This window comes from Epinephelus fuscoguttatus, linkage group LG23, assembly GCF_011397635.1.
Source record: "Epinephelus fuscoguttatus linkage group LG23, E.fuscoguttatus.final_Chr_v1".
Classification (NCBI taxonomy): Eukaryota; Metazoa; Chordata; class Actinopteri; order Perciformes; family Serranidae; genus Epinephelus; species Epinephelus fuscoguttatus.
Genome location: NC_064774.1, coordinates 16971535 through 16996849, shown reverse-complemented (window position 1 = coordinate 16996849; position 25315 = coordinate 16971535). Strand labels below are relative to the sequence as shown.

At 40.3% G+C, this 25315-nt stretch overlaps 1 protein-coding gene across 3 annotated transcripts; it reads left to right on the top strand.

Moving 5' to 3' along the window:
* The first annotated feature begins 486 nt into the window (after positions 1-486).
* On the top strand, positions 487-24403 carry zgc:92594 (uncharacterized protein LOC436996 homolog). 3 transcript variants are annotated; one of them, XM_049568577.1, is made up of 8 exons: positions 845-907; positions 12439-13362; positions 13730-13838; positions 17733-17828; positions 18951-19184; positions 19464-19486; positions 19942-20090; positions 22701-24403. In XM_049568577.1, exons 2-8 carry the CDS (start codon positions 12701-12703, stop codon positions 22991-22993), a joined length of 1566 nt encoding a protein of 521 aa, XP_049424534.1. In that variant the 5' UTR covers positions 845-907; positions 12439-12700; the 3' UTR covers positions 22994-24403. The 3 variants fall into 3 exon arrangements, with proteins under 3 accessions (XP_049424531.1, XP_049424534.1, XP_049424532.1); XM_049568575.1 differs by lacking the exon at positions 845-907 and adding an exon at positions 10012-10514; XM_049568574.1 differs by lacking the exons at positions 12439-13362; positions 13730-13838; positions 17733-17828; ... (2 more) ...; positions 19942-20090; positions 22701-24403 and adding exons at positions 487-526; positions 4138-6997.
* The last annotated feature ends 912 nt before the right edge of the window (positions 24404-25315 follow it).

The window sequence follows — 25315 nt, the reverse complement described above, 5'->3', positions numbered from 1 at the left end:
GATATTAGCAAGCTCTGCTATCGTTACAGTTTTCATTGTTTGCAATATAATGCTATAATCCATAGAAAGACTCTCAATGCTTCTTTAAGAAATTTAATTTTCGACTTTTAATAAATTAACTCAACAGCTTAATACTGAAACTGTTTTATATTGGTTGAGAGGTTAAATGCATAAAGTAAGGTTTGCTCATAAAGAACAAAGTGCAGAGGCATTTACAGGAAACCAGAACCATCTTGTCACCTGCAGAATGACTGAGCTGCAGGACTTCATTTTTATTTCTGCATAAACATAACTTAAAAGTGGCATCTTGTCTTTCAAGCCTGAGCTATTGAAGATGCTATTAGTCACACAAACAACAGTGCATTTGTTTTCATATGCTTAATCACTATGGAGAAATGACATTTATACAACAGGCCGGATCGAAAGTTCAAGAATGTCCAGTATGAGGGAGGCGTGGCTTAAAGCTGTTTATAACTAACACCCTCAGGCTCTTCAGTCACCCACACACCTGCTGGAACTCAAACAGGTAACAAAATTACATACATACTGTGTGTGTTCTTTATTTTTCTATTATTTTCTATCAATACAAGCATGATTTAAAGATGTGTGCTGTTATGTTACTAAAGCTTAGTATCTTATTATTAATAATTCATATTAATGGTGATTATGCTGCTGCTGAAACTTAAAAACTCAAGGCTTTTTGGTTTTACTTAATTTTTTCACCTTTTAAACATTTTAAAAATTTTCCTGGACTTTTTTAGGGGAGGTATATTTTATATAAGTGGTCTTATTTATGAAATGTTTTGTTGTAAGTGACTTGTTTTGTGATGTGTTTTGTCATCAGGAATCTGCAAACATCCAAAGAGATTTAACCAGAAATTGGGCTACATCATAAGAGCTGGTGCAGGTCAGTACACATTAATTTCAGTAAATATGAAATACCTTAAATGGTACCACTTTTTAATAAGTCAGCGGTTAAACTGTGCTCATAAATTGTTGCTACCTTTAATAATGTTTATTAAATCATTTGCAGATGCTTTATAAATTAAATTTACTAATGAGAACAACTTTTGGGTATCGAGGTTGTGAAAAACTGCGACAATGAGTCACTAATAGTCAAATCATTAATAAATGATTGTGGGTTTTTCACTATCTAATAGGCCAGCAAGTCTACAATGATAAATGTTAATAATGTTTAATCATTAATAATTCATAGATAATTTATAACTGGTCCTTAAAGTGTGCTGCATTACATTTGAATACATTTTCAATACATTTTTAATAAATTAATATTTGAATAGACAGAGTCAGAGCCCAAGAGGTCTTGACAACCTGCCAATCCAAAAGTTGTTTATCGCTCATACACTGTAAGATCTTTACAGCATTGATATATGATTAATTAACCTTTTAACAAGGACAACAGTTACAAATTAGACTGTATATAAATGTGGACAACTTGTTTCCACTTCTGCATACTGTACAAGAATGACGCCAACATATCCTGGATATGACATCTTAGACTTCTGGGGGCCAGAGCCCATACCCCGTCCGACTACAGCGCCATTGATAGCTGTCAATCATGATGTCAAACCTCCCTTTTAAAGTATCAAACAACTAATTAAAATATCAGAAAAAAACATGAAAAATTATTTTGATGTGTACTTTGAGTTTTTAGCTCTGCCCCATTGCTGTACAAAAATAATTACATACTGGACTCCAAGATGGCACTTGGTTTGTCCAGCTGGATTGTTCTCCTGTTGCATATGCCAAAAAAGGTCCTAGTGTCCACGTTTACTTCCGCAATATGTGGCACACTGAATATGCGCTGTAATGTTTCTCTCGCTTGCCTTGTAAACTTCACATTGTGATGACGTCACTGATTTTTAAATGGATTTTCTTGGCTCAAGTAAAATTTACAAATATGAATCCTCCATGAATCAAAAAATAATCATAGAAAGAGTCACAGTTGACCTTGTTTGCAGTTTGAGGTGTCCTGTCAACATTTTTATAGATGTCTCTTTTATAATAGTACTGAGAGAAACTTGAAACAAGGCCAAGCGTCATCCCATTCGCTAACATGTGCCGGGCTGGGTTTATGACCTATAATGCAGCCAGCCAGCAAGGGTCAATCAGGATGTTTTGGTTTCACTTTTGGGGAACTGTACGTCATCCATCTTTATAGGCTATAGGTAGAACTTAAAACAGAGTCTACAGCCATGCTGGAGGCTTTATGAGGCTATAATTTGGCACAGTGGTGCTAAATGATGATGTCTGTATGCAAACATGCTCACAATGACAAAGCTAACATGCTAATGTTAATCATATTCATCATTTTAGTCTAGTGGGTTAGCACTCTTCAGAGAGCACTAAACACAAAGCACAGCTGAGGATGACAGGAAATGAAATTACTGGTAGCTTTGCAGGTATTTATTCATCAACCTAAATGTAGACTGTAGAATGGTATATAAACAGAACAGGATGCAATTTGCTCAGTGGTGTGTAAATCAAAAAAGTTTGACGTCCCGGTTGAAAATTCATCCACATCATTGGGCCCATAGAGCAAGCACACTAGAGACTTCTGCTAGCCGAGCTGGCTACTTTCAGTTTTGCACTCAGCTAACGTGAATAAGGATAAAATGATTTAATCATGCAGCTCTTCTAAAATTTCAAGATGTTACTGGACCAAATGGATCAAATTGCATTAGTGAGATGAGTCATTTTGAGGGGATTGTGACACTCAGAAAAATTAATCCATTGTTAATCCACAGACGTCTCTTTGCCAGATGTCTATTTTTTTCTATGGAAAAAAATACTTATTAGGCCCAATGGCATGTCATGACGGACCCACATGTTGCAGTTACAAGATTTGGCCACCGTGTCAAATAGGCCTCAATTCTGGTGCACGTCTTGGGGGCTTGTTTGGTCCCTGTTTGCTTCCTGTCAGTAACAAATATTTCAACAGAAAATATACTTGGACCCATTTAGAAATGTTAGGTTGTCAAGTTTGTAACTTTCAATAAAAAAAAAAAATCAAATTTTGACCTGATGATGGCGCTAGATGAAAACTCAGGGAATCAAAAAAGTCATTATGATTAATCCTCTTGGCACTATAGATACCTGTACCAAGTTTTGTAGCAATCCATCCAATAGTTGTTGAGAGATTTGACTCGAAAACAAAAATGTGAACCTCATGATGGCACTATGGAAAAACTCATGGAATCATCAAAATCATTGTCGTCTGGGGACCACGATTGTCTGTACAAATTTTTTTTCAATCCCTTTGATAGTTGTTTAAATATTTCAGTCTGGACCAAAGTGTTGGCCCATTTGATTGACCATCATTGCCAACCACAGAGCCATGCCATGAGTGAGGCAAATAAATATGTAAAAAATGCCTTAGGCCGTGGTCACAGAGAAAGCGTTTTGGCAGTTGGAGGCGCCTTTTTCTAATTGTTTTTGATAAGAATGAAGCTTTTTGCTTGCGTTTTTTGCGTTGCAATGCACCTCAAGTTTCTGCGCTCTGGGCGCCTGGCGTTTTTGCCAGAGTGCTCTGAACTCTGCTAGTTGAAAAAACTTTAACTCAAAGTGAAAAAAAGCCCCATGTCACCTTTTTCCCATTGCCCGATTGGATTATTTTAGAGACAAGCCTTCCAGGGGGGTCACGACAACAAGTTTACAGTTGGTAAACAATGGAGGTGAAACAGTGGTAGCGGTTGCTGGATACCCAGAGCTATATGGCCTGATGATGGACAGCAAGTTGTCAAACTGCCCCTGAGTCATCTTTAAATATGCCTGAAAATGGTCATCATGGATGCGAAGCTCCTGGACCAACTGGTGGCACTCCCTGTGATCCACCCTCTTAATTAGGGTCTCATGTACCCACACAGATCTCTGTTTCCCTGTGCCCAACAAACTATTTACTGACAGCCTCTCACCCTCAACCAGAGCTACAGGCAACAATAAAAAGGTGCAAGAGTTTTTTTTCACCAGTGGCATTAAATTTTAAAAAAGGCAGTGCGACGTGCCTCACATTTTACAACCTGCAAAAGGCTTTCCGTGTAATCTAGGCCATAGAAAGTATTAGAAAGAGGTAAAATGAAATGATTAACATGAATTCTGTTGTTATCACATCTTCAGGGATTTGAATACTGCTGGACTACCTTTTTGAAGCAGATCCAAAGCAGTCTTGAAGTCTAACCATATCACCATGGAGCATAACTCAGCAGAAACTGTGGTCCCTGACAGCAGAGATGAAATCTTTGTGGTTGGTGGTGAGGTGTTTGAAGCGGGGAACAGGCACCTTGATGAAAATGTTTCACAGTATGTTCAACAAAACAAAAAGTCCCCCAACACACAGCTATTCTCGTTTTTGGCACTGCTGAATGCATACATTCCTGATGCCTTCCTCCTGATGTCTGAGTGTCAGAAGATTCTTGGACCACCCGATCCAATCCATGGAGGTCCACCCTTTGAGGAAAGAATGGAGCCTTTTACAGTTTTAATCAACACATCCAGTTCAAGCCCTGAACGTGTACGTATGATTCACCCAGTGCTTGCAGAGAAAGCTGTGGAACTACTAGCTGACTTAGGGATTTCCAGAAGTGCTACCATGAAGAAATTTATTTTCTCATTTTGTGAAAGTCAACTCCAACCACATATTCTCCAGTTCATCAAAGATTTGCTGACAAAGAGAGAACTGGAAGAAAAGGGTAAAAAGAAGTTCTCAGGATTGATTGAGGATATACGATTCAAAGAGAATTTTCACAATGCTGTGTCTGTCTTGAAAATGGCATCAAGGAAATTGAGACAGAACCCCATTTTCCCCCAAACTATTTCCCGTCTCTATTACATCACAGAAAGCGCCATTGACTATGGAAAAGCTGAAGAATGGGCGACCAAAGCCATTGAAAGAGCTCCGAACAACTCTTATGTGGCTGACACTCTTGGGCAGGTTCATAAGAACCGTTTGATGAGGGAAGCCAGACGATGGGAGGATGTCATAAACATGGCAGAAAAGGCCTTCAGAGCCTTTGAGGGTGTGGAGACAAAAGCTGACGAAGAAGAGGGCCCTGAAATGACGGACGCAGCTGGTGTTGTAAGCATTTCAGATTCCTACAATAACAGAGGTCGATTTGGCTTCATTCAAGTGGCAAAGATAACCTTTGAGAAAAGCAACAACGCAGGCATTTATACTACACAGGCACAGCGTTTCATCCAAAGCAAAAGAATGGAAGTCGAAGACAAGTTTGACTTTTTTGAGTGGTACCTAAACTACTCCAAGCCTGACATGACAACCTTAGAGCCACCTTACTTCTGGAAGGATGTTGTACTTTGTTACGAACTGTACACAACAAAAACAGCTTCTGGATCCACCAGCTTTCCAGGCCTCCTAGATCGTCTGAATCGTGGCCTTTTCACATCAAAAGGAAGACAGGCTGGGTTTGAGGAGTTCAAGGAAACAGTGTCTGATTTAGAGGCAGTCCGAGATGATTTGAAAACCACCTACGAGGCAAATGATGTCAAAGCCGCCGAGAGGTACATCCTCTCCAACGTCATCTTGTGCAACAAGATGCATAACTCTACTCAGCTCACCCCGGTGGATGAACTGAAAGCAGTAATTCACAGATTCTTGGACACAGAAGTGGGGCGTAGAAGCCCTGAGTTTTACCTTTTGGCTCTGCTGTTGTTTTGGCCTGAGAGAGAGCCTCAGGTGGGGCAAGAAGACGATGATGATGATGAAGAGGAGGAACAACAGGCCACAGAGGATGATGGATCAGAAGACAAAACCTGGGAGGATGAGGACAGCAATGAGGAACAAGAGACAAAAGAAGAGCCTGAACAACTACCTCTTGACCTCATGTTTGACCCTGACCTGCAACAGTATGTCACATTCATGGAGAAAGCATTTGAGAGAGCTGAGTACGCTAAGTACCTCCGAGGCCGGTACCTTTTGCCTCTGTTTTTTCTGGGGAAGGGTTCTGGACTGAGCAAATGGATTCACAAATCAAGATTGGATGAAATAGTGGAAGCCCAGGTGGATGTTGAATTAGCGGATGATCAAGATCAAAGAACTGCGAAGAAATGGGCACGGATCAATGAAATGTGGATCGAAGGGGATGTGTGGCGAGTCCCAGAAATCCGAGACATGCTTCTCCCAGTCCAGGTAGAGCAATGCAACCCTCAAGGGTATGAAGCAAAGGAAGTGTTTGTTTATGCTGGAGGGAAGAAAATAGTGGCAAAGGTTGAACCTAATGCTCTAGTGCTGAGCCCAGTGCTTTTCTATCTTGGCTTCACCATTCAAGGTCCTGTCGTCTTCAAAGTGGGATATCCTCACGTGTCTGGGCAGTGATTGACAATGAACTCTTTGGAACTGAACCAAAATGAATGTCAGTGGTTCAAAAGTGGTGGACTGACCGACAGACCAGCATTGTCATCTGCCAATCAGCTAGTGTTCCTAAAAATGCCTTTGGGACAGAGAGATATGTACATGAAATCATAAAAAAATAATATCTGCAAGTTATTTTATACATACATACATACTACAAGCTGTAGTGGATGGTAGTGGGGATCTTTTTAAGTCCATGTCCCACAAGTTGTGTTCATTTAACCATTCAGCATCATCAGTTCTTGTGGGTGGTGGATGGGTGTATCAATCATTTTCTCTCAAAATCAGGTTTACATTTTCTTTTTCTTTTTTAACTTTTTATTTAACAATAATCGACCATCCTGTAACAGTATCTTTGATCAGGTGGTCTCCATTTTTAAGAATCCTGGTATTATCATTTGGTTTTAAGAAAGAGAAATCTGTATGTAAGATGTGTATTAAGTTCCTTACTTTGGTGTTTTAGTGTAATAATGTTGGTGGGAAAAGTCTTTCTTTCATTTTGATATATTATGTATGTGTATTTTAATAAATGAAGTTTTAAAGGAACATGAAAATGCCACTTGAAATGATAAATGCATGTTGTTTTGGCAATAAATTAAAAAAAAAAAACAACTTGCAGTGCGATTTGCCTTTTATGTGAGTTTTTGAAGAGGTTGACTACAGCTCAAGTGCACTGACTGTTGAGTAGTAATAACCAAAGTATTTTTAAGGTGTTGAAATATTTTGAACTTGACATAATCATAGGATTTATTTGGATTTGGGCACAATAATATACATAATGTGTATTATGTAATAGTAATATCATACAAAACCTTTACCAGGTGCAACATCGGTGACACCTAGACATTAATCTAGCGCATAATCGGTCATTTTATTTTTGGTAGGAGAAGTATATTTTACTGCCAATACTTTCGTACTTTAACTTCAGTAGGTTTTTGAATGCGGGACTTAATTTGTAATGGAGTAGTTGTACTTCATAGTAAGTAAAATATCTGAGTACTTCTTCCACTACTTCCTCACAGATCTATGTTGTGACCCTTTATAGGTGGTCGACTCCTTGTTAGGGAAGCACTGAAGTAACTAACTTCACCTCAACCATAATAACTATACAACAGTCAAAAGCTGCTCACAGATTGATGCATCCGGATTAGCACTCTAATAGTATCACTTAAAATAATATATCAGTCACAGGGAGGCAGTGCTTTGTATTAAGTAGAATTTTTCATGTAGGACAGGACTTTTACATGTAATGGATCATATTAATCCTTTCATGCACTATAATGGACAGCTATTTAAATGCCATTTTCTTGTATATGCATGGGTTTTGATGCTATAGTTGCATTTAAGTCACTAGAGTGGACCCTTGTGCATCATGCCATACACTGGACAGATGTTGTCAGTGCAACAGAAATCTCTCAAAACCAAGATGGCCGACGGAAAGCAAGAAATGTTGCGCAGCTTAAGAATATCTTGCCAGTACCCCGGTAAATAAAAAAAATTCTGCCAGTATCAAGTAACATCAAAGGAGTAATACTGTTACTAAATTTTCCAACTATTAATTTTATGCTGTGAGGAAACTACAATTAATCATCTGTCCACTAAACTGGATGTCACGCATCACTGGCTATATTTCAACAACAATTAATACTATTACTGCAACCTTGTTCTTGAAAATACCTTATTTGCAGTGATTTTCTGAGCTGCAAATCAATTAATGTATCTTATTAGAATGTAATTTACAGTTCTTGTAACAGAAACAATATTTTGACAGTATTTTTGTTATTTTTCTAGAGAATGTTCACCGAAAAAAAAATGATATAGATCACTAGGAGGAGGTGGGTAGGGAGTCAGGAGTGAAGAGGATGGAGCTGAAAGATGGAGGGGGAAGGTAGGTACAGGAGGGAGGAGTAGAAAGAGAGAGGAGATGATTAGGAATCAGGAGCAAAGTTCAGCACCTTTGCACAGGCATTGAACAGAATATGAACATGTTAAAATATGTGAACACACTGGTTTAACAGCATTAAACATATATATTTTTAATAGTTTCACATGATATATATATATCATTTTTTAACTGGTCTGTATTTCTTCAGTTGAAAACTTAAATGCATGCTGTCCAACTGAGTGGACATGTGGAAAACTTAAAAAAAATGCAGGTTTAAAAAAATTAACTTCATAACTGACCTTTTCATGCCTAAAGTGGAATAAAACACTCAAGAAAAAAAAAATCTTGACTGAGGTCATAAAAATTCATCCATGAAAGGGTGAATATTGCTGTATTAGTAGGGGAAGGCTGCAACAGCTCTTACTCCTTAAATCAGAAACACTAGTACATACCCATTGGTAGCTTTGTAACCTTCTACTAGTGTTGCATAGTATACTAAAATAGTACCGCGGTACTAGAGTATTCCAAACGGTACTATACTGCATTTAGAAAATACCGGTACTTTGAAATTGATTCAATTCATTAATTTAGTTAATTTATTTCACTCAATTATGCACACAAACGCCTTTCTTGTTCCTATTGGAGCACAGATTGCGCAAGTGGTGTGTATGACAACACCTGTATCAACATTCGCGGCTGGCGCATGTGAAAAAAGACAAGAGAAAGTCTGCCTCGCAAAGGGAGACAACACGAGTTGTTTGATGGGGTCAATAATGGAGGGGTCCCCTCAGATTAAGTGTGGTCATATGCCTACAAAGTTGCGTGGTGATGGGTGAAACCCTTGAGATGTTATACACCTTTATGTGATGAGCCACGCCCTCTGCAATATTCATTGTCTTATAGAAGCTCAGTTTTAGTAAGTTTTCCAACTTTTGCCAAGAGGGAACTTTAGATATTGGTCCCTAGATTATGTTCACCCAGTTTCATGCAGATCGGTCAAACTTCCTAGGAAAAGATCGATTTTAAGTGTTTTTCAAAAAATTCAAAATGGCAGAAAATCTATATAACCGGAAGTTATGGGTTCTTGAGGCAAATTTGTTCCTCATGAGGAGAGGCATCTCTGTGCAAAGATTCATGTCTCTACGACATACGGGGCATGAGATATGCCCATTCAAAGTTTGCAATTTCAGTCAGTTGCTATAGCGCCCCCCTTTGGCCAGTTGATGTAATATTGCTTCATTGCATCCTCCCATGAGCCTCTACCACTGTGCCAAATTTCACATGGATTGACCAAGTCAGTGAGGAGAAAAACGTGGAACAGACACACACACGCCCACAGACAGAGTTGTCGGCAGTAAGATATAGTAAGATAGTAAGATAAGATATAGTAAGATGAACAATTTAGGGCCGAAAACTGACCCCTGGGGGACACCACAGATAATGTCCAAACATGATATATTATTAAAATAATATATCAGTCACAGGGAGGCAGTGCTTTTTATTAAGTAGAATTTTTCATGCAGAACTTCTGCATATAATGGATCGTGTTAATATTGCTGTAGTAGTAGGGGGTGGCTGCAACAGCTCTTAGTCCTTAAATCAGAAACATGCTAGAGTGATGACATGCATAGTGCATAGATGTCACATTCAGTGTCCGCTGCTGCATTTCACAAACGCAACAACCAAAAAAGCATTATTAAAGTAGACAACTGTGTGTTTCATTCAGTGTTGTGTGCTTGGATCTAAATACTACTTCCACCACTGTTAATAACTGAATAATAACAATAACACCAACTTGACAGCGCCCTCATTCGTCAACGGTTAACATCGTGTAACAACGGAATTTCCGAGGAGCCCTGAAGGCAGCATTTCCCCCGCATCAAGCTGCCCAGCTTCAGTTAGCCAGTAGTCCGTTTGTCCGTCGCACAGGTGTGTGTCGACCCGTCCCTTTTGTGTCAAATGCCGAAAACTCCAGATGAGGAGCTAAATGCCCGGTGACTGGACGGTTTCCTCGGACTCTCTACAAACAAACCGGCCTGTTCGTGGGACCAAAAAACAAAAAAGCAAGCAGCGCTACCGGGTCTTCACGGTAACATGTTAGCCCCAGAACGACAGGTGCACAGCGGCTTCGAGATTTGAGACGTTAGCCTCATCGTTTGTGGTACAGATAGCTTGTAACGGCTACAGCTCTGGAAACCAGTGTCAGCTTTGTACCAAGACAACACGTTGGGACGTATATTAAAGGTAAGCAGCGCTAACAGTCTGTCTGTGTGTCGTGGTTTGCTTTAAGTTAGCTCATCACCATCCCAGTAACTCAGCCAGGGGGAGATTAGAGGAGCTAACAGGGAGGCAAGTCAGCTAATTGTCGGTTGACCCGTTAACCTACTACTAATGTAGCTAGCACCAGAGGTAACATGCTAAATAAGTGGTAGGTGTGAATAAGGCGTAACGGTTTCCAGAGCAGCTTCACAGGCCTGTGTGTCATGTGTCAGTCTCTGACAGGTGAAGCACTGGGAACCACAGCAGCAGACTGACTGGGACACCACGTTGTGTCTCATGTAAACAGCACAGGGCAGGTTGGCAGGTTTCCACGTTGTCTTGAGGTCATAGCCTTTGAGCTGGCTGTGTACAATAAGCTTAACTGAGCAGCAACAGACCCCGTTTTGGAGGTTGTCTCAAGGCCTGAAGTCACACTGTGTTTTGGTTTCATCTCTATATTTATATTAAGGAACATTCATGTAGAAGGAAGTGGTGATGTTGGCGGGCAAATCAGTTTCACATGTTCTCACAAAAAGGTCGAAATAAGGACGTTTACTTGGTTACTAAAGGCCTGAGCACATTTACAGCTGCAGCTAACGGTTGTCATTGTAAAGCCATTTGCACACCATAGTCTCACTTAATCAGTTGATTATTTTGTGATTAAAAAGTCTAAATACTGATTGATGGCACTTATACGTCCCCAAAGCCCCAGGTAATGTATTCAAATTGCTTGTTTAATTGCCTAAGCCAGAGGTCTTAAACATTTTTCAGGCAAAGGACCCCTCAGCTCAAAGACAAACTGAGCAGGGACCCCTATTACATATATAAAATTGAGTTGCATATTAAACTCCATTAATGTGTAAGGGCTGAAGTGCCATGTATAAACATACCTTTATATTGGTGCATACAACACTGAGCTATTAAAATAATAATTGGCAGATTCATGCGTCCATACATCATGGATTCATCAGGAACAGAGTTTTGTACTATAAATTAAACATTTGTTTTTCTTTTACATATAGGCCAGTGCATCTTTGCAAATAATATGTTGGATTCCTGTTAATGTGCATTTTCAGACATATCTATATTTAGACAATCTTATAGTACTTTGAAAAGTTATCTAACAATAATTTGGTTGCCCCCTTGACTTAAACCTTACAGACGCCCCTGTTGAACACCTACAGTCTAAGCAATTAATTAAGTCGTGTTTTAGCTTTAATCATATAAATAAGGTGGTATGGATGCAGCTAAAGCTTGTTTTCAGTCAGGCCTGAAACCACAAGTCGATTAATCCAAAGACAGAAAATATATTACCAACTTTTCTGATATTTTTGTTAAGTATGAGTACCAATCATTTGTTGTTTCCAGCTTCTCGAATCCATCCGTTTGTTTTGGTGTGTAAGAGACCTGTGTGGATAATTTGGCTTCCGCTTAAAACCTCCTGAACGTGTGGATCTTAAGTTGGGACTGCTGTGGCTCGGGACGTAGAGCGTCTCGTCTACTGATCCGAAAATCAGCGGTTCGAACCTCCAACATTTACAGAGTTACCAGAGGAAAAACACAAGCACACATTAACAGGAGGAACACATTCAGAGTTTATATCAGTTGTAATCACCTGGTTCATCACTTTTGGAAAGGGAGAGACCTCTTCGAAAAATTTGGCTTCTGGCAAAAGCCTCCTAAACAATGAACACTGAATGACTTCCAACCAGGAGTTCCTCCTCGGCACACTGGAGAAGTTTCAGCTGGTTGCAGATGTCACCAGTCCTCACCTTTTAGATGCGAGTAAATCCTGCATACTGCTCCTTTAATCAATGTTCAAAATAATATTTAACTCACTTCAAAATGTCAAATAAAAACTGTTGTCAACTAATTGCTGAATTGATACTCTCATCACTTAATCTTTCAGCAACCTGACATCTACAAGTGGTGAAGTTCTACATCAGGAAACCTGCAGCTGCCTTTCCCTCTCCCCCTCCACCTGCTCTGCCTCTCTGTTTCTCCAGTTACACTCTCCTCTCCCTTTTCTACCCACCTCCATCTCTGTTTTCATCTTAACCACCTTATCTCGTATCTCCACCACTCCCTCATCACCTTTTTTCACTTCTTTCCATTTCAACACCTTTCAACCTCCTACCACCTACACCCGACCTCACAGTTTGAATACTGACATGGCCTCGGCACAGTCAGAGCAGTCCAGCGTCCTGCAAGAGGAGCTCACCTGCCCGGTGTGCCTGGACTTGTACCGCGACCCCCACTTGCTTCCATGTGGCCACAACTTCTGCAAGACCTGCCTTGACCGCCTAAAGCGGCAAGCGGATCGAGGTCGCTTCCGCTGCCCGGAGTGCCGTGACAGCCACCGGTGCGGCACCAACTTTCAGAAAAACTTCAAATTAGCCAATATTGCTGACGACTACCGTCACCGGCGCAGAGCGACCACTGCTGCTGCTACAGCTCTAAAGTCCAGAGAACTGCTGTCAACGTCTCTGTCAGCGCAGCAAGCCAGGGGTGTGTCAGCTGTTCCATGTGACTACTGCCCCTCAGTCGCCGCCGAGGCATCAGGTGTCAGTGCGGTTGGGGAAGGGTCTTCCCCTGCCTCTGTTTCTCAGGAAGAGGGTGACAAGCAGGAAGCTGCTGCCGCCACCGCCGTTGCCGCTGCTGCTGCTGTGTCGTCGATGTTTGCGGTCAAGACGTGCCTGAAGTGTGAGGTGTCGATGTGCCAGGAGCATGTGAAGCCACATCTGGAACTGCCCGCGTTCCGCGAGCATCCACTGACAGAACCGATGAACGACTTCTGGAAGAGGAAGTGCCCGGATCATGATGAGATATACAGGTAGGAGCCACGTGCACTCACATATTTCTGTGTTAGTGATATCATGAAAAAGGGGGGTATTTCATCTCGTAGTGATATTTGTTTTTCCTCAGTGCCACAAAGTTTTAAACTACTGTCACTGCCAACAACCATCCACCTGTTTGGCAGCAAATAAGTGGATGAATGAAACAATATTCTGAGTCAGTAATGCACCAGTCTGGTTGTTTCTATACTATTTTTTAACTATACCTTTTTTACGCTTCATATTTCTCTAGTAGTGGGTGTGTTGGAGCACCACTTCATTAGCGAGTGCAACACTGTCTTTCAAAAAGATCTGTTATATACAAAGTTGATCTGAATCCTGTTTCTATTTTACATGCAACTCCAGATATTACTGCATGGATGACAAGATATGCGTGTGCAACGCCTGCACCATAGAAGGAGGACACTCGGGACACACAATCAAGACCCTGAAGAACACGATGAAAGATCTCAAGGTACACGTTTTTAGGGATGTCCTCATCTTATCTCAGAGATTGGTGTCGGGGACAATCAAGGCATTTTTTATTGGTTGGGATCAGCTTGGGATCTGTATGGAGCTTGCATGTTCTCCCCGTGTCAGTGCGGGTTTTCTCGGGGTACTCCGGCTTCCTCCCACAGTCCAAAGACATGCAGGTTAATTGGTGACTCTAAATTGTCCGTAGGTGTGAATGTGAGCGTGAATAGTTGTCTGTCTCTATGTGTCAGCCCTGTGATAGTCTGGTGACCTGTCCAGGGTGCACCCTGCCTCTCACCCAATGTCAGCTGGGATAGGCTCCAGCCCCTCTGCGACCCCTAACAGGATAAGCGGTTACGGAAAATGAATGAATGAATGGGCTAAGCTTACAACAACCACACTCACCCCGTCACTGCAAATGCAGCAAAAGCCCCGCACTCAAAAAGCCAACTAGAGTAATTTATTATTAATATAGCCTAATCCGCTCAAAAGATGTATAGACGACTCTGTAATGCCATTTGTTCACGTAGCTCAGGCAGAGGCTCCACTGAAGCAAATAACACTGTGGAATAATCTCTTAAAGGGACAGATAAATTCTCTTGAGACACAGCATTAAAGAGAGGGTTTGTTATTTTATACTTAATTTTGTAAAATATGTAAGTAAAGAAACATTAAGGAACAGCTTTGATGCAGGGATTTTTTTCGTAATGCATTTCAGAGCTATTCATATTTTAGGAATAGGCTATACATTGGATTGATTTTAATTTTAAAGCACTTGAAGTGAGCACTGTGCAGCTGTATTATCTGGGAAAAAACAAGTATCGGACTGGGATTAAGTACTGGAAGATACTCAATATTGCATCACTTGGATCAGACGCAGAAAAACCTGATCGAGACATCCCAACAACTTTCTGTAGTATTTCTTTTATTAGTAGTAGTATTATGGTAAATAATTTAGGAAACTCACGTCGTTAAAGGTTTTCAAATTACTCAGAAAGCACAAGTTGGGATTTGTCGGTCCCATTATCAGTTTTTGAATCCCACTTAACATCCCTCATATTTGTGGTTGGAATTAATTAAACAACACAAAATCCCTGTCTTAAAATAAATAATGATATTTTCAGCATGTAGGAGCATTGTATTCAGAAACAACTGTGCAGGAGCTCTGTGTTTTGTAGCCTGTGCCATTCGGCTTCACCACCTCTTGATTGTTTGGCTCACACAAACTCTTGTGACGAGTCTGGAATCCTGATGAATGAATGCTATCAGTTGCTGTTGTTGTAGTGTGTGTATGGCTGTGCGTGAATGAATGACAGAGTCATATGACTTTGGGGTGTTTCTATAGCAGAGTTAAATCCACTTCCTGTGCTTCCATTCTCCTGAACACAGTGTGCAGTTGAGAGGCTTCCAGGTCAGTGCGCTGGATGTTCAGTCCAGAAACCTGTTGAATTTAACATATTGTAGAAGTGGCGTCACACAGAAATGACCAATAATCAGTGACCTTTTCAGTTTAACTTAGTATATAATATTATTTTCAATTTCAACAGTAAGGCAGTATGCTTTTAAAATTGCCCATTTTTTTCTTTTGTTGGTTCCCAGATGGATAATAATGAAAGATCCTCCACATGTTTCTGCTGGATTAAACAAACCGCTGGTTGTGAAAAAGAGGGAGATTTTCTGGGGTATCCTGCCCCTCCTATGACCCTACACTACAGATGAACATAATAAATACAAGGATGTGAAAGTAAAATGACTTTAATCAGTATTAAATGTATAGTTAACAGTCAGAGAGAGGGAGATGATGAAGCCCAGTGTTACTGTGTAATTCTCTGGTGTATCAGTAAAGTGTATAAACTACACTGCAGAGTGGAGTCTCTCCCAACAGAGGCAAACACTGACGGCTGACTCATATCAACATTGGCAGGTCCGCGTTACATCTGGTGTATGAAATGTTTATATTGTCATTGGCCTACAAGTACCAAGTAGAATAGGGATGCGCTATTGATTCATCTCACACACTAACACTCGACTCAGACAAAGCGGCCAGAGAGAGAGAGACGTGCTCCAGACTGCGTTTCCAGCGAACGATACAAATAATGGCTAGCTGTAGCATCACGTGTACAGTTATTAGTAAATTTAACAATAGCGCCGAGCCTTTTAAAAGCTCGGTGTTGGATGTAAGCCGCTGCTGCTAATTAGTTTGTGCTAACATTCGGGAGACGGTCCCTCAGCCCTGAGTCTAACCTGTGTCAGGCGGTCGGAGATCAGACCCTCAGTGCAATCCTGTTGTCTTCCTCTGGAACTGTAAAAGACGTCCACACTGCGACATGTTTTGCCCTCTAGACGGCGTGCTGCAGTTGTTGTTATCCCTTTTCTCTGTGTTAATTGGCGGCTCGCTAACCAAGTTTAAAGGTACATGTACCGTCACCCACTGTGTCGGGTGTGTAGATGCTACCTGTTTTAAATCAATGAAAGCAGAATGGCTTTGTATTATCTGCGCTATTTATCGGCTATAATTTTAATTATTGGAATAATTATATTAATTATAAAAATGTTCCAGTATCGGCCCAATATATATTGTGCATCTCTAGTTCCAACAGTTTTCTCCCTGGTCATGCAACACTTTGGGGACATTGACTAAATAGACATTTTAATTATTGAATTATTCTTATTTTTGGGGGGAACTGAAATACAACAGAATCACAGAGTAAACTTGAGCAACATTGGGTCCATGTTAAAATAATGTAATGATAATACTGACAGCTCTTCAACAAAAGGCATAAAATGTCCCGAAAAATACTAAACAAATACTATTAGTTCCCAGTGGGAGAATGATTTGGCTTCCAGAATCACAGATCGCGATTGGCAGTCCATTCTTCAAAGAGCTCATTCCTCCTCAATTTGCTCCACACATGGCCTCCTACAGTTTAAGGTCTTGCACCGCCTTCATCTGTACAAAGAAAAGTTAGCCAAGATTTATCCAGGGACAGATCCCTTATGCAACAGATGCAGAACAGTAACAGGATCCCTCATTCATACTTTCTGGACTTGTCCAAATCTTAATAACTACTGGACATCGACGCATAATACTTTTTTTTTTTTTTTTTTTTTTTTTTAGGAGTCAAAGTTCCCCCTTCCTCACTAATTGCAGTTCAGTCAGGACCACTTTTGTCAAAGAAAACTTTATTTCCATTTGCAGTATAATATTTGGTGGTACGGCTCTGTTCTGGGGCCTCTCTGCCCTTCCACGTGCAAATGAGGAAAGCCTGAGGCAGAAAGGCAAACCTCCCTACCCTTCCATGCGCCTACATGGAAAGCCTAAGGCAGTAGGCCAACGCTGATAACTAAAACTATGCTCAATTTTTCAGAGTAGTACCAGAGAACATACCTCTTCCTAGACGCTATTGGAATGCTATGTTCTTTGCCTCCTTAATTGTTAGACACCTTATGCTTATGAAGTGGAAACAGACATGGCCAGTGGTCTGGTGATCTTATGAGTTTTCTACAGCTGGAGAAAATAAGATGTACGCTGGGTGGCTCTACAGGTTCATTTTTGATTTGTTTTAGTTTTATACAACCTTTTTTTCCCCAGGGGTGGGGAGGTGGGGAGTATAAAAATGAACGACATGCAGGTTTTTGTATTTTGGTATTCCACTCTGGATGCACTGCAGCTGTTATGCTGTTGAGAACAAGGGAAAAAAATGTAGAGACAAGATATTTCAATGGGTTTCGGCTTTTGAAAGCCATTATAATTGGCACTGACATTGACACAGCAGTGATCAATCACACCTCCAACCACCACTCTGAGAGATATGTGTTTTGGAATATTTAAAACCTTAAAGTCTATTGTGACATCATGATCACTGAGCACTTCCTTCCTCCTTGTGTTCACCAGGGCGCACTGGATAAGCAGCTGTACAGGGTTGAAAGGAAGTTCAGCATGGCGGAGAAAAAACTCCAGGAGCAGAAGGAGAAGGAGAGACAGAACAAGGTACGATGACACACATTAGACATTAAACAGGGCTAGTACATTTTTAAACAGTTGAATATTTGACCATTTGTTTTATCACCTGAAACCCCTACAACTTGTGTTTGATCTTGTAATGTTTTTGTGATCAATGTTTGAAGTAATTACAGTGATTACATTGCAGTTTGTAATGTACTGTAATGTATGTTCAGTGCGACATGGAAGCTATGTGCAGTATCTGAATGTAGATTATGGCTGCAACTAACCATTACTTCATTCTCAAGTAATCCGCAGATTATTGTCTTGAGTACTAATTTGGTTTATATGTAATGATGTAAGACCAAGAAACACAGTTAATCCTAACACATTATGTACTCAGTATGTTGGTTCAAGCTTATTAAATGCTTCTGTTGTTTTTGTTTATATTCCTTGCAAACAAAACATCCTGTAGTCATTTCATCAACCTTTTCAGCACCATGGACAGCAACAGCACAGTCTCTGTGTGTTTGCTCTTGATGCTGTAAGGATCAAGAGCTGTAAGGATACATTGAAAAATTAAATGTAAAACTGTGCTAGGGTAACACTTATTTAACCTTTTAATTATAAGGGTAATGAGGGATGACAGTGGGAGGTGTCCCAATTAAATTAGATTAGATTTGTGTTGAAGGTGCAGAAAGTTCTGAATATGAGCAGAAATCTCACTGAAACATGAGCTCTTAAAGTCAAGGGGTTTATGAATAAATTAAATTAGTTTATCGTTGATGTGAATAGGCGCCGATAACTCCCCTGAACAAAAGAGATAAATGACAATAGATGAGTAAACTGTGTGTGTGTGTTTGTGTGTATTGACTCAGCAGAGATGACATTACATGAGAATATCTACAGGAGAGTAAATATTTGACAGCAATACAGAATGACTGAGGGCCTCACTGCATTATATTCCATTATGTTTTTAGATTTTGAATTGTCACCTGCTGCCTCTTTACATAAATAAAAGACACTTCCACCATAAAATGGTGCATTTAAAAAGATCAACAGAAGTGTTTGACGCTCAAAACTGAAATCAAGCCAACAATAAAAGATGACTGCATCCTGATTACATCCAGTGTTCTTCCTCTTCTCCTCCTTATGGCTTCCCTCATCTAGAAGTTTATGGATGACTCCGAGCAGTGCTTGAACAGGCTAGGGGAGGAGATGAAGGCCAAAGTACTCCGCTTCGTCGGCAGGTTGCGGGAGTGCTCGCGCACTCACTGCGACACCAACGGGCCGGCGATTCAGAAGAACATCTTCAGGATCTGTCAGGACAAGACCCGCCTCCAGGAGGTCCGCTGCGGCATTGAGAGCCTCATGCAGGAAAACGACCCTTTCCGCTTCATCGAGGTCAGACGATCACTTAACACTACGGAAATCACACACACCTAACATCACCGCCAACCTTTTCCCAAAGTATACAAAAACACTGTAGCTTAGAGTATTTTCTTCAGCTTTACAGCCAGCAGTGAATAAAACTATGACAGCTGCATTTTTTAAAAACAAAAAATGGCTCCTTTTTCATGGGGCTGCACAAATAAATTACCTCTGTAGCTTGATTAATTTTTATAATCATCTACTTTGTGTGTGATTTATGTTTCCAAACTTCTGTTTTTGCTCCTCTTTCAGGCGTACAAGACAACAGGAAAACAGTAAGTTCTGCTTTTACATTTAGTCAGGGCTACAACTAAGTTTTCTTTTTCAAAATTGATTAATCTGATGATCATTTTCTTGATAGATTAATCGCTTTTCCACAGCTCAGTGTGATTTATTTCAGTTGCTTGTGTTATTTGTCCAACAGTCCGAAACCCATAGATAGTCAGTTTACTGTTATACATCACAAATGATATCAAATCCTGACATTTGAGAAGCTGTAACCTGCATACGTTTGGCATTTTTGTTTAAAATAAGACTAAAACAAGGAATCAATCATCAAAATAGTTGCAGATTAATTTTCTGTTGATAGACTAATTGATTAATCAACTAATTGTTGCAGCTCTATATTTGTTTTGACATGTATGTAGATTATTAGATGGAAAGAAAATAAAAATGGAGTCCAATTAAATAAAAAAAGCCTTGATCTTGATCCATGATGTGTGTGTTTTAGGTGCCGTAGGCAGCTACGGAAAAACATGTTCTACCCCGAATACGTCGACATGGAGACGGAGGTTCTTGGAGTGATGATGGAGGAAGAAATGAGGAAGTTCGTTGAGGAGGAACTACCGTGCCAAATTGTTGCTGTCATTAATACCCTGTGTAAGGAGCTTTCATTTTACAGTTTACAATTATAATCATACACTTAGTTTATGGTCCAGTCTATTAAAGCTGGGATAGGTGAGATTTTTGTTGGTGTCATTGGGCAGAACTTAAATAGTCAACTTTGAGCATATTGTAATTTAAGTGTTCTGAGAGAGGACTAGACTTTGCACCTCCTCTCGGCTCTGTTTGCAGGCTTTGGAAAATCCGGCCTGTGACGGTTGACTTTGGGCAATCACAGCTCATTTCAGAGAGAGAGTGTTGCTATTGGCTGTTCTATAAATGCAGACGCTCGTGCACGTCCCTTTGGTGAAAGCCTGATTCAATGGCAGAGAATCCTGCTGAGAAATTTGCTCTCCTAGCATTGGCAGCAACTGCCTGCACTGCAAAGCAACCCCAAAAAGAAAGACAGACTTACCAAAAAGAGAGTCTAGAAGAGAGTGTGACAAGGACCGAAATAAAACGTGTCAGTATTGGTGAAGTGTTTCAGAGATGGAGAAAAATGTTAATAGTTCAGCCTTCTGCTAACTGCAGCCAAAGGCTCACAGCTGCAGTTCATTGAAGTTCTTGTTTATGTAGCTATCTCAAAAGAGTTTACAGGCCCACAAGTCTGCAAAGAAAGCAGGACGGTAACTCTTAAAGAACTGCTGCTATATTTGAGACTGAAACGAATGACTAGTTAGAATTGGGCGGTATCTGTTTTTTTATACCTTCAGAGTAGGGTATATGGTATATGATGATATTTGTGTAAAGTAAAAAAAATGTTGCCTACAATGCTGTTTCTAACATGCAATAAGCTGACTTGGACTTGCTGGGTTTAAATATTTACGGCCCATAGAATAATGAATAGATAGAAAATAAGCTCTCCACATACTGGAGGGCCCCCTGACGCTTGTTGCCAAGGTCGACACTGACACATCAGTGGGCTGACTGGAGATGATGTTCTGAATAAAATCATGTGGCAAATAAACTGCTTCTGTCATCGGAAGAAGTCAAGATAAAGTTATGTGTGGCAAAACTCCCAAACAGGGGCAAGACATTTTTATTTTTTACTTGTCCTGTAACGTTATCCCCACCACTCGTTGCTGTCATCTGTCTCAGCTCAGCTGCCTGTTACACCTGCACTACAATACATCGCTCCAATAGACCCTTTTAGGGCTGACATCACAATGACATCAGTTTGTTAGCTGGAGGTAAAACAGGCCTGTCCACCACAGGGCTGTAGGCTTCATACATATCTTAAAATGTCGTCTTGTTGTGTTATTGGGAGCCAGAATAGAAGGAGTCATGGTTAAATGTGATAAGACGAAAGGACTGGATGGAGGCGATCATCAAAAATGCAGCGCACACTTCATATCAGGTTAGGGAAAAAGTATTTCCTGTTGTAGGGTTAAAAAACGTTATGTGAATTAAGGGTTATCATGTCCACCTCATCAGAAACTGGGGAGGTATTAAGAGGAATATTGGATTTCTCTGTAACACTAAGTTTTTAGCACATAGCTAACGTTAGCTTCAATAGCAAAACAAATTGGAGAACTGTTTTGCTTCCAGCTAAGCCCCGCCCACCAAAAACTGTCACACTATTTACTAACAGTAAAGGGGTCTATACAGCATCTCCATATCAGTGGCGGCTGTGTGTACCTCGCAGAGGTAGAGCGGGTCGTCCACCAATCTAAAGATCAGCGGTTTGATCCCGGGCTCCTCCAGGCTGCATGTCGAAGTATCCTTGAGCAAGATACTGAACCCCAAATTGTTCCTGATGGCTGTTCCATCGGTGTGTGAGTGTGTTAAAACTGAGTAGCAGGTGGCACCTTGTATGGCCACAAGTGTATGAATGTGTGTGTGAATGGGTGAACGTGACTCGTAGTGTAAAAAGCGCTTTGAGTGGTCACTAGATGACTAGAAAGGCCCTATACAAATGCAGGTGCATTTACCATCAGTGTAATACAGAGAGGAGCATCTTTTTTTTCATGGTATTGAAAATCATACCTTTGGGACTTCTAAATACGCAGGTATACTGCAATACTGCTCAAGCCTGTGACTCATCTGGTGGGAGGGGCTTAGGACAGAGAGATAGTGACGGCCAAATGAAGCCTCATGAACCACTTTCTTTATTTTCTGACCCCACCAGATGTCCCCTCTTGGTTTAAAGATAAAGGCTGAAGGACTTGCAATGAAGTGTGCTTTCAAACCTTTGTTGAACAGATAGCGCCATCTGGTGGCTCCAGAAAATAAAAACAGTGGTTCATGAGGCCTCATTTGGCCATCACTGCAGAGAGAGGAGAGCTGTAAGAGGAGAGTGTGTTTTAAAATTCTAGTTTTCTAGAAAGCTAGAAATTCTAGAAAACTTCCTGCCCTAGCTTTGAGTTGACTAGCTGATGTTATAATGGTTAGTTTTTGTTGAAACTATTTCAGAGAGCTGTTGATTCACCCTTATGGTTACTTAGTGCAGTTTGTGTTGCTGTGTAATAGTATTGCATTATATAGAGGTGTTTCTGTTATTTAGTCTGCCCTCATAAAATGGGGTGGATGAAATAAGAGAAATTATAGACACCTATAAAACTACTACCATTTTCAATCAGGTTTTTTAAAATTCTGTCCACCCATCAGGTCATATGTCGGATCTCGAGGAGGAGGAGGACCAGGAGGAGAACGAAGAAGAGGCCGTGGATGAGGACGACGACGACGATGATGACCTCGATGACAGCAGCGTGGAGGAAATGAGAAGCGAGGGGGAGGAGGAGGAAGATGAAGAGGACGAGGACGAGGATGGACATGACCAGAGTGAGTTGGCCGACGACCTTTACAGCCCAGGGGAGGAAGACGAGGAAGAGGGCGAAGAGGAGGATGATGAAGAGGACGAGGATGGAGAGGAGGAGGACGAGGAAGAGAGAGGAGTTTAACCCAGTCCAGGATTTGTATACGTATATTTTTACACTTATTAAAGCACTTTGGACTTGATCTTTAACTGCAGGTGGGTGCGACAGATGTTGAGGTTGTAACATCTGTTTTAGTGTTGCACTCACCTTCTCTTTGAATGTCCCACGTACAGTTCAGGACCCGAGCAGCTACCGCATTTTGCCTCAGACCCTCATGAAATATTGTAAGACGACACACTGGATGATAACAGAGCTTCGATTCAGCTGGATTAAAAACTAACTGCACTGAGAATCTGCCAATGTGAATCTCATGCTAAACCTGTGTTACATACTGCTGAACTTAAGGTGCTTTATAGTAGAAGACGTTTGCTGTATATGTAAACACACAAATGTGAATGTATGATGACAGAATGTGGCTGGAAGGACTCAAACAACCTCAATGAGAATTTGGCAAACCCTCTGCATGCCTGCCATGCCGGGTTTTCTACCACTTTGTTCAAGATTTTACGAAATATAGGACAAGATTAGCTTTGATCTAATTTGTTAAGAGAACTTTCACCTGGTCACCTGAACTTTTGATGTAACAGGTGCTGGGCAGAGAGAGCTTCTGAAACTAGGATCCTTGAATTTTCCAAGCATAGGTATATATATATATATATATATATAAAGTTTGAATTCCTTGAGTTTCCCACTTTTCCATCACCGTAGATAGCCTTTTGATCTTGTAAACAGGCCGACGTATTTGACCTGAAGGAGAGCAAACACGTAAGGGTAGTTAGTAGTATTGATAGCCAAATGAAGCCTCATGAACCACTGTCTTTATTTTCTGAAGCCACTAGATGGTGCTGTTTGTTCAACAAAGGTTTGAAAGCACACTTCATTGCAAGTCCTTCAGCCTTCATCTTTACACAAAGAGCGCCATGTGGTGGGGTCAGAAAATAAAGAAAGTGGTTCATGAGGCTTCATTTGGCCATTACTACCAGTTACTACTTGAATGAGTCCTGTGTGTTTGGATTGTTGTGATTGTTTCATTCATGCTACAGTTTAACATTGCAAGCCAAAGAGTAAGGATGTGCGTCTGTGTGTGTGCGTAGATGCTTCAAAAAAAAAATTTGTTTGCTTGGCATGACATTAGAAAAAAAAAATGCAATGTGTTAATAACAGTCTATATAGATTATAGGATGTCTTTGCTTTTCATAGTTGTGCTTCAAAAGCAGTTAATGCATTTGTTAAAAAAGAAAGTTCCTATGCACAGTTCATACATTATTCTCGAAATATCAGTTTCAGGTGATGAAGAATTTTGCACTTTAATAAAAAAAAATTGCTATGTTAGGCCTGGGATATTTGAATGTTAAAAATTGATTTTTATTTTGATACGAGTGACGTTGTGAGGGGCCAAAATGAAATAATAAATATATAATAATAATAAAGCCTGTTGAAATGTGCACAGTTGTCTGCTGTCTTTTTGAAAAAATGAAAAACACAAGTGTGCATAATTTAACTCCAGTTAGATGTGGTCTATGGGTAGTGATAGCCAAATGAGGCCTCATGAACCACTGTCTTTATTTTCTGAAGCCACCAGATGGCGCTGTCTGTTCAACAAAGGTTTGAAAGCACACTTCATTGCCAGTCCTTCAGCCTTTATCTTTAAACCAAGAGCGCCATCTGGTGGGGTCAGAAAATAAAGAAAGTGGTTCATGAGGCTTCGTTTGGCCATCACTATCTGTGGGAGGGCAGAGAGAAGTTGTAAGAAAAAAAAAATTGGTACCTTAATTGGTATTAAAATGTCTCAAATCAATCTTTCAAATATCTGACAAATGCTAAGACGTGAAGATGGATTTTATGATTTTTTTTCAATTATTTTTCAAAGATCTCAAAATAATAAATAATTCACTTTTTCTCTCCGTTTTGTTTATGATAAAACTGGTCTTGAATTTTATTCCAAGCGGCACTCTTGAAAACTCTTGAACCCTCATTTCATTTCACTTTTACTAAAATAGCTGCAAAAATCATATATTAGGATCCAGGCTAGAAAAGTGACCACGTAATACCACATAAGGATACATAGGATTACACATAAGTAAAATCAGAAAAAAAAGCAAAAAAAATCACCAGAGTTAGATAAGATAAAAATATGATATTAAGACAAAAAAAGGAGAAAGACAACAAAAAAACGTTAATAAATTGCTTTTATATATAAATGATGGGTTTTAAGGAGAGACTTAAAATTTCTTAAGAATAAATAAATTAATACATACATAAAAACGTTGTGGGGTACGAGGAACAGAGTACTAGCCAATCAGAGGGAGTGTGGGGCGGGACATTTCTTCGCCATCCTCGGAAAAG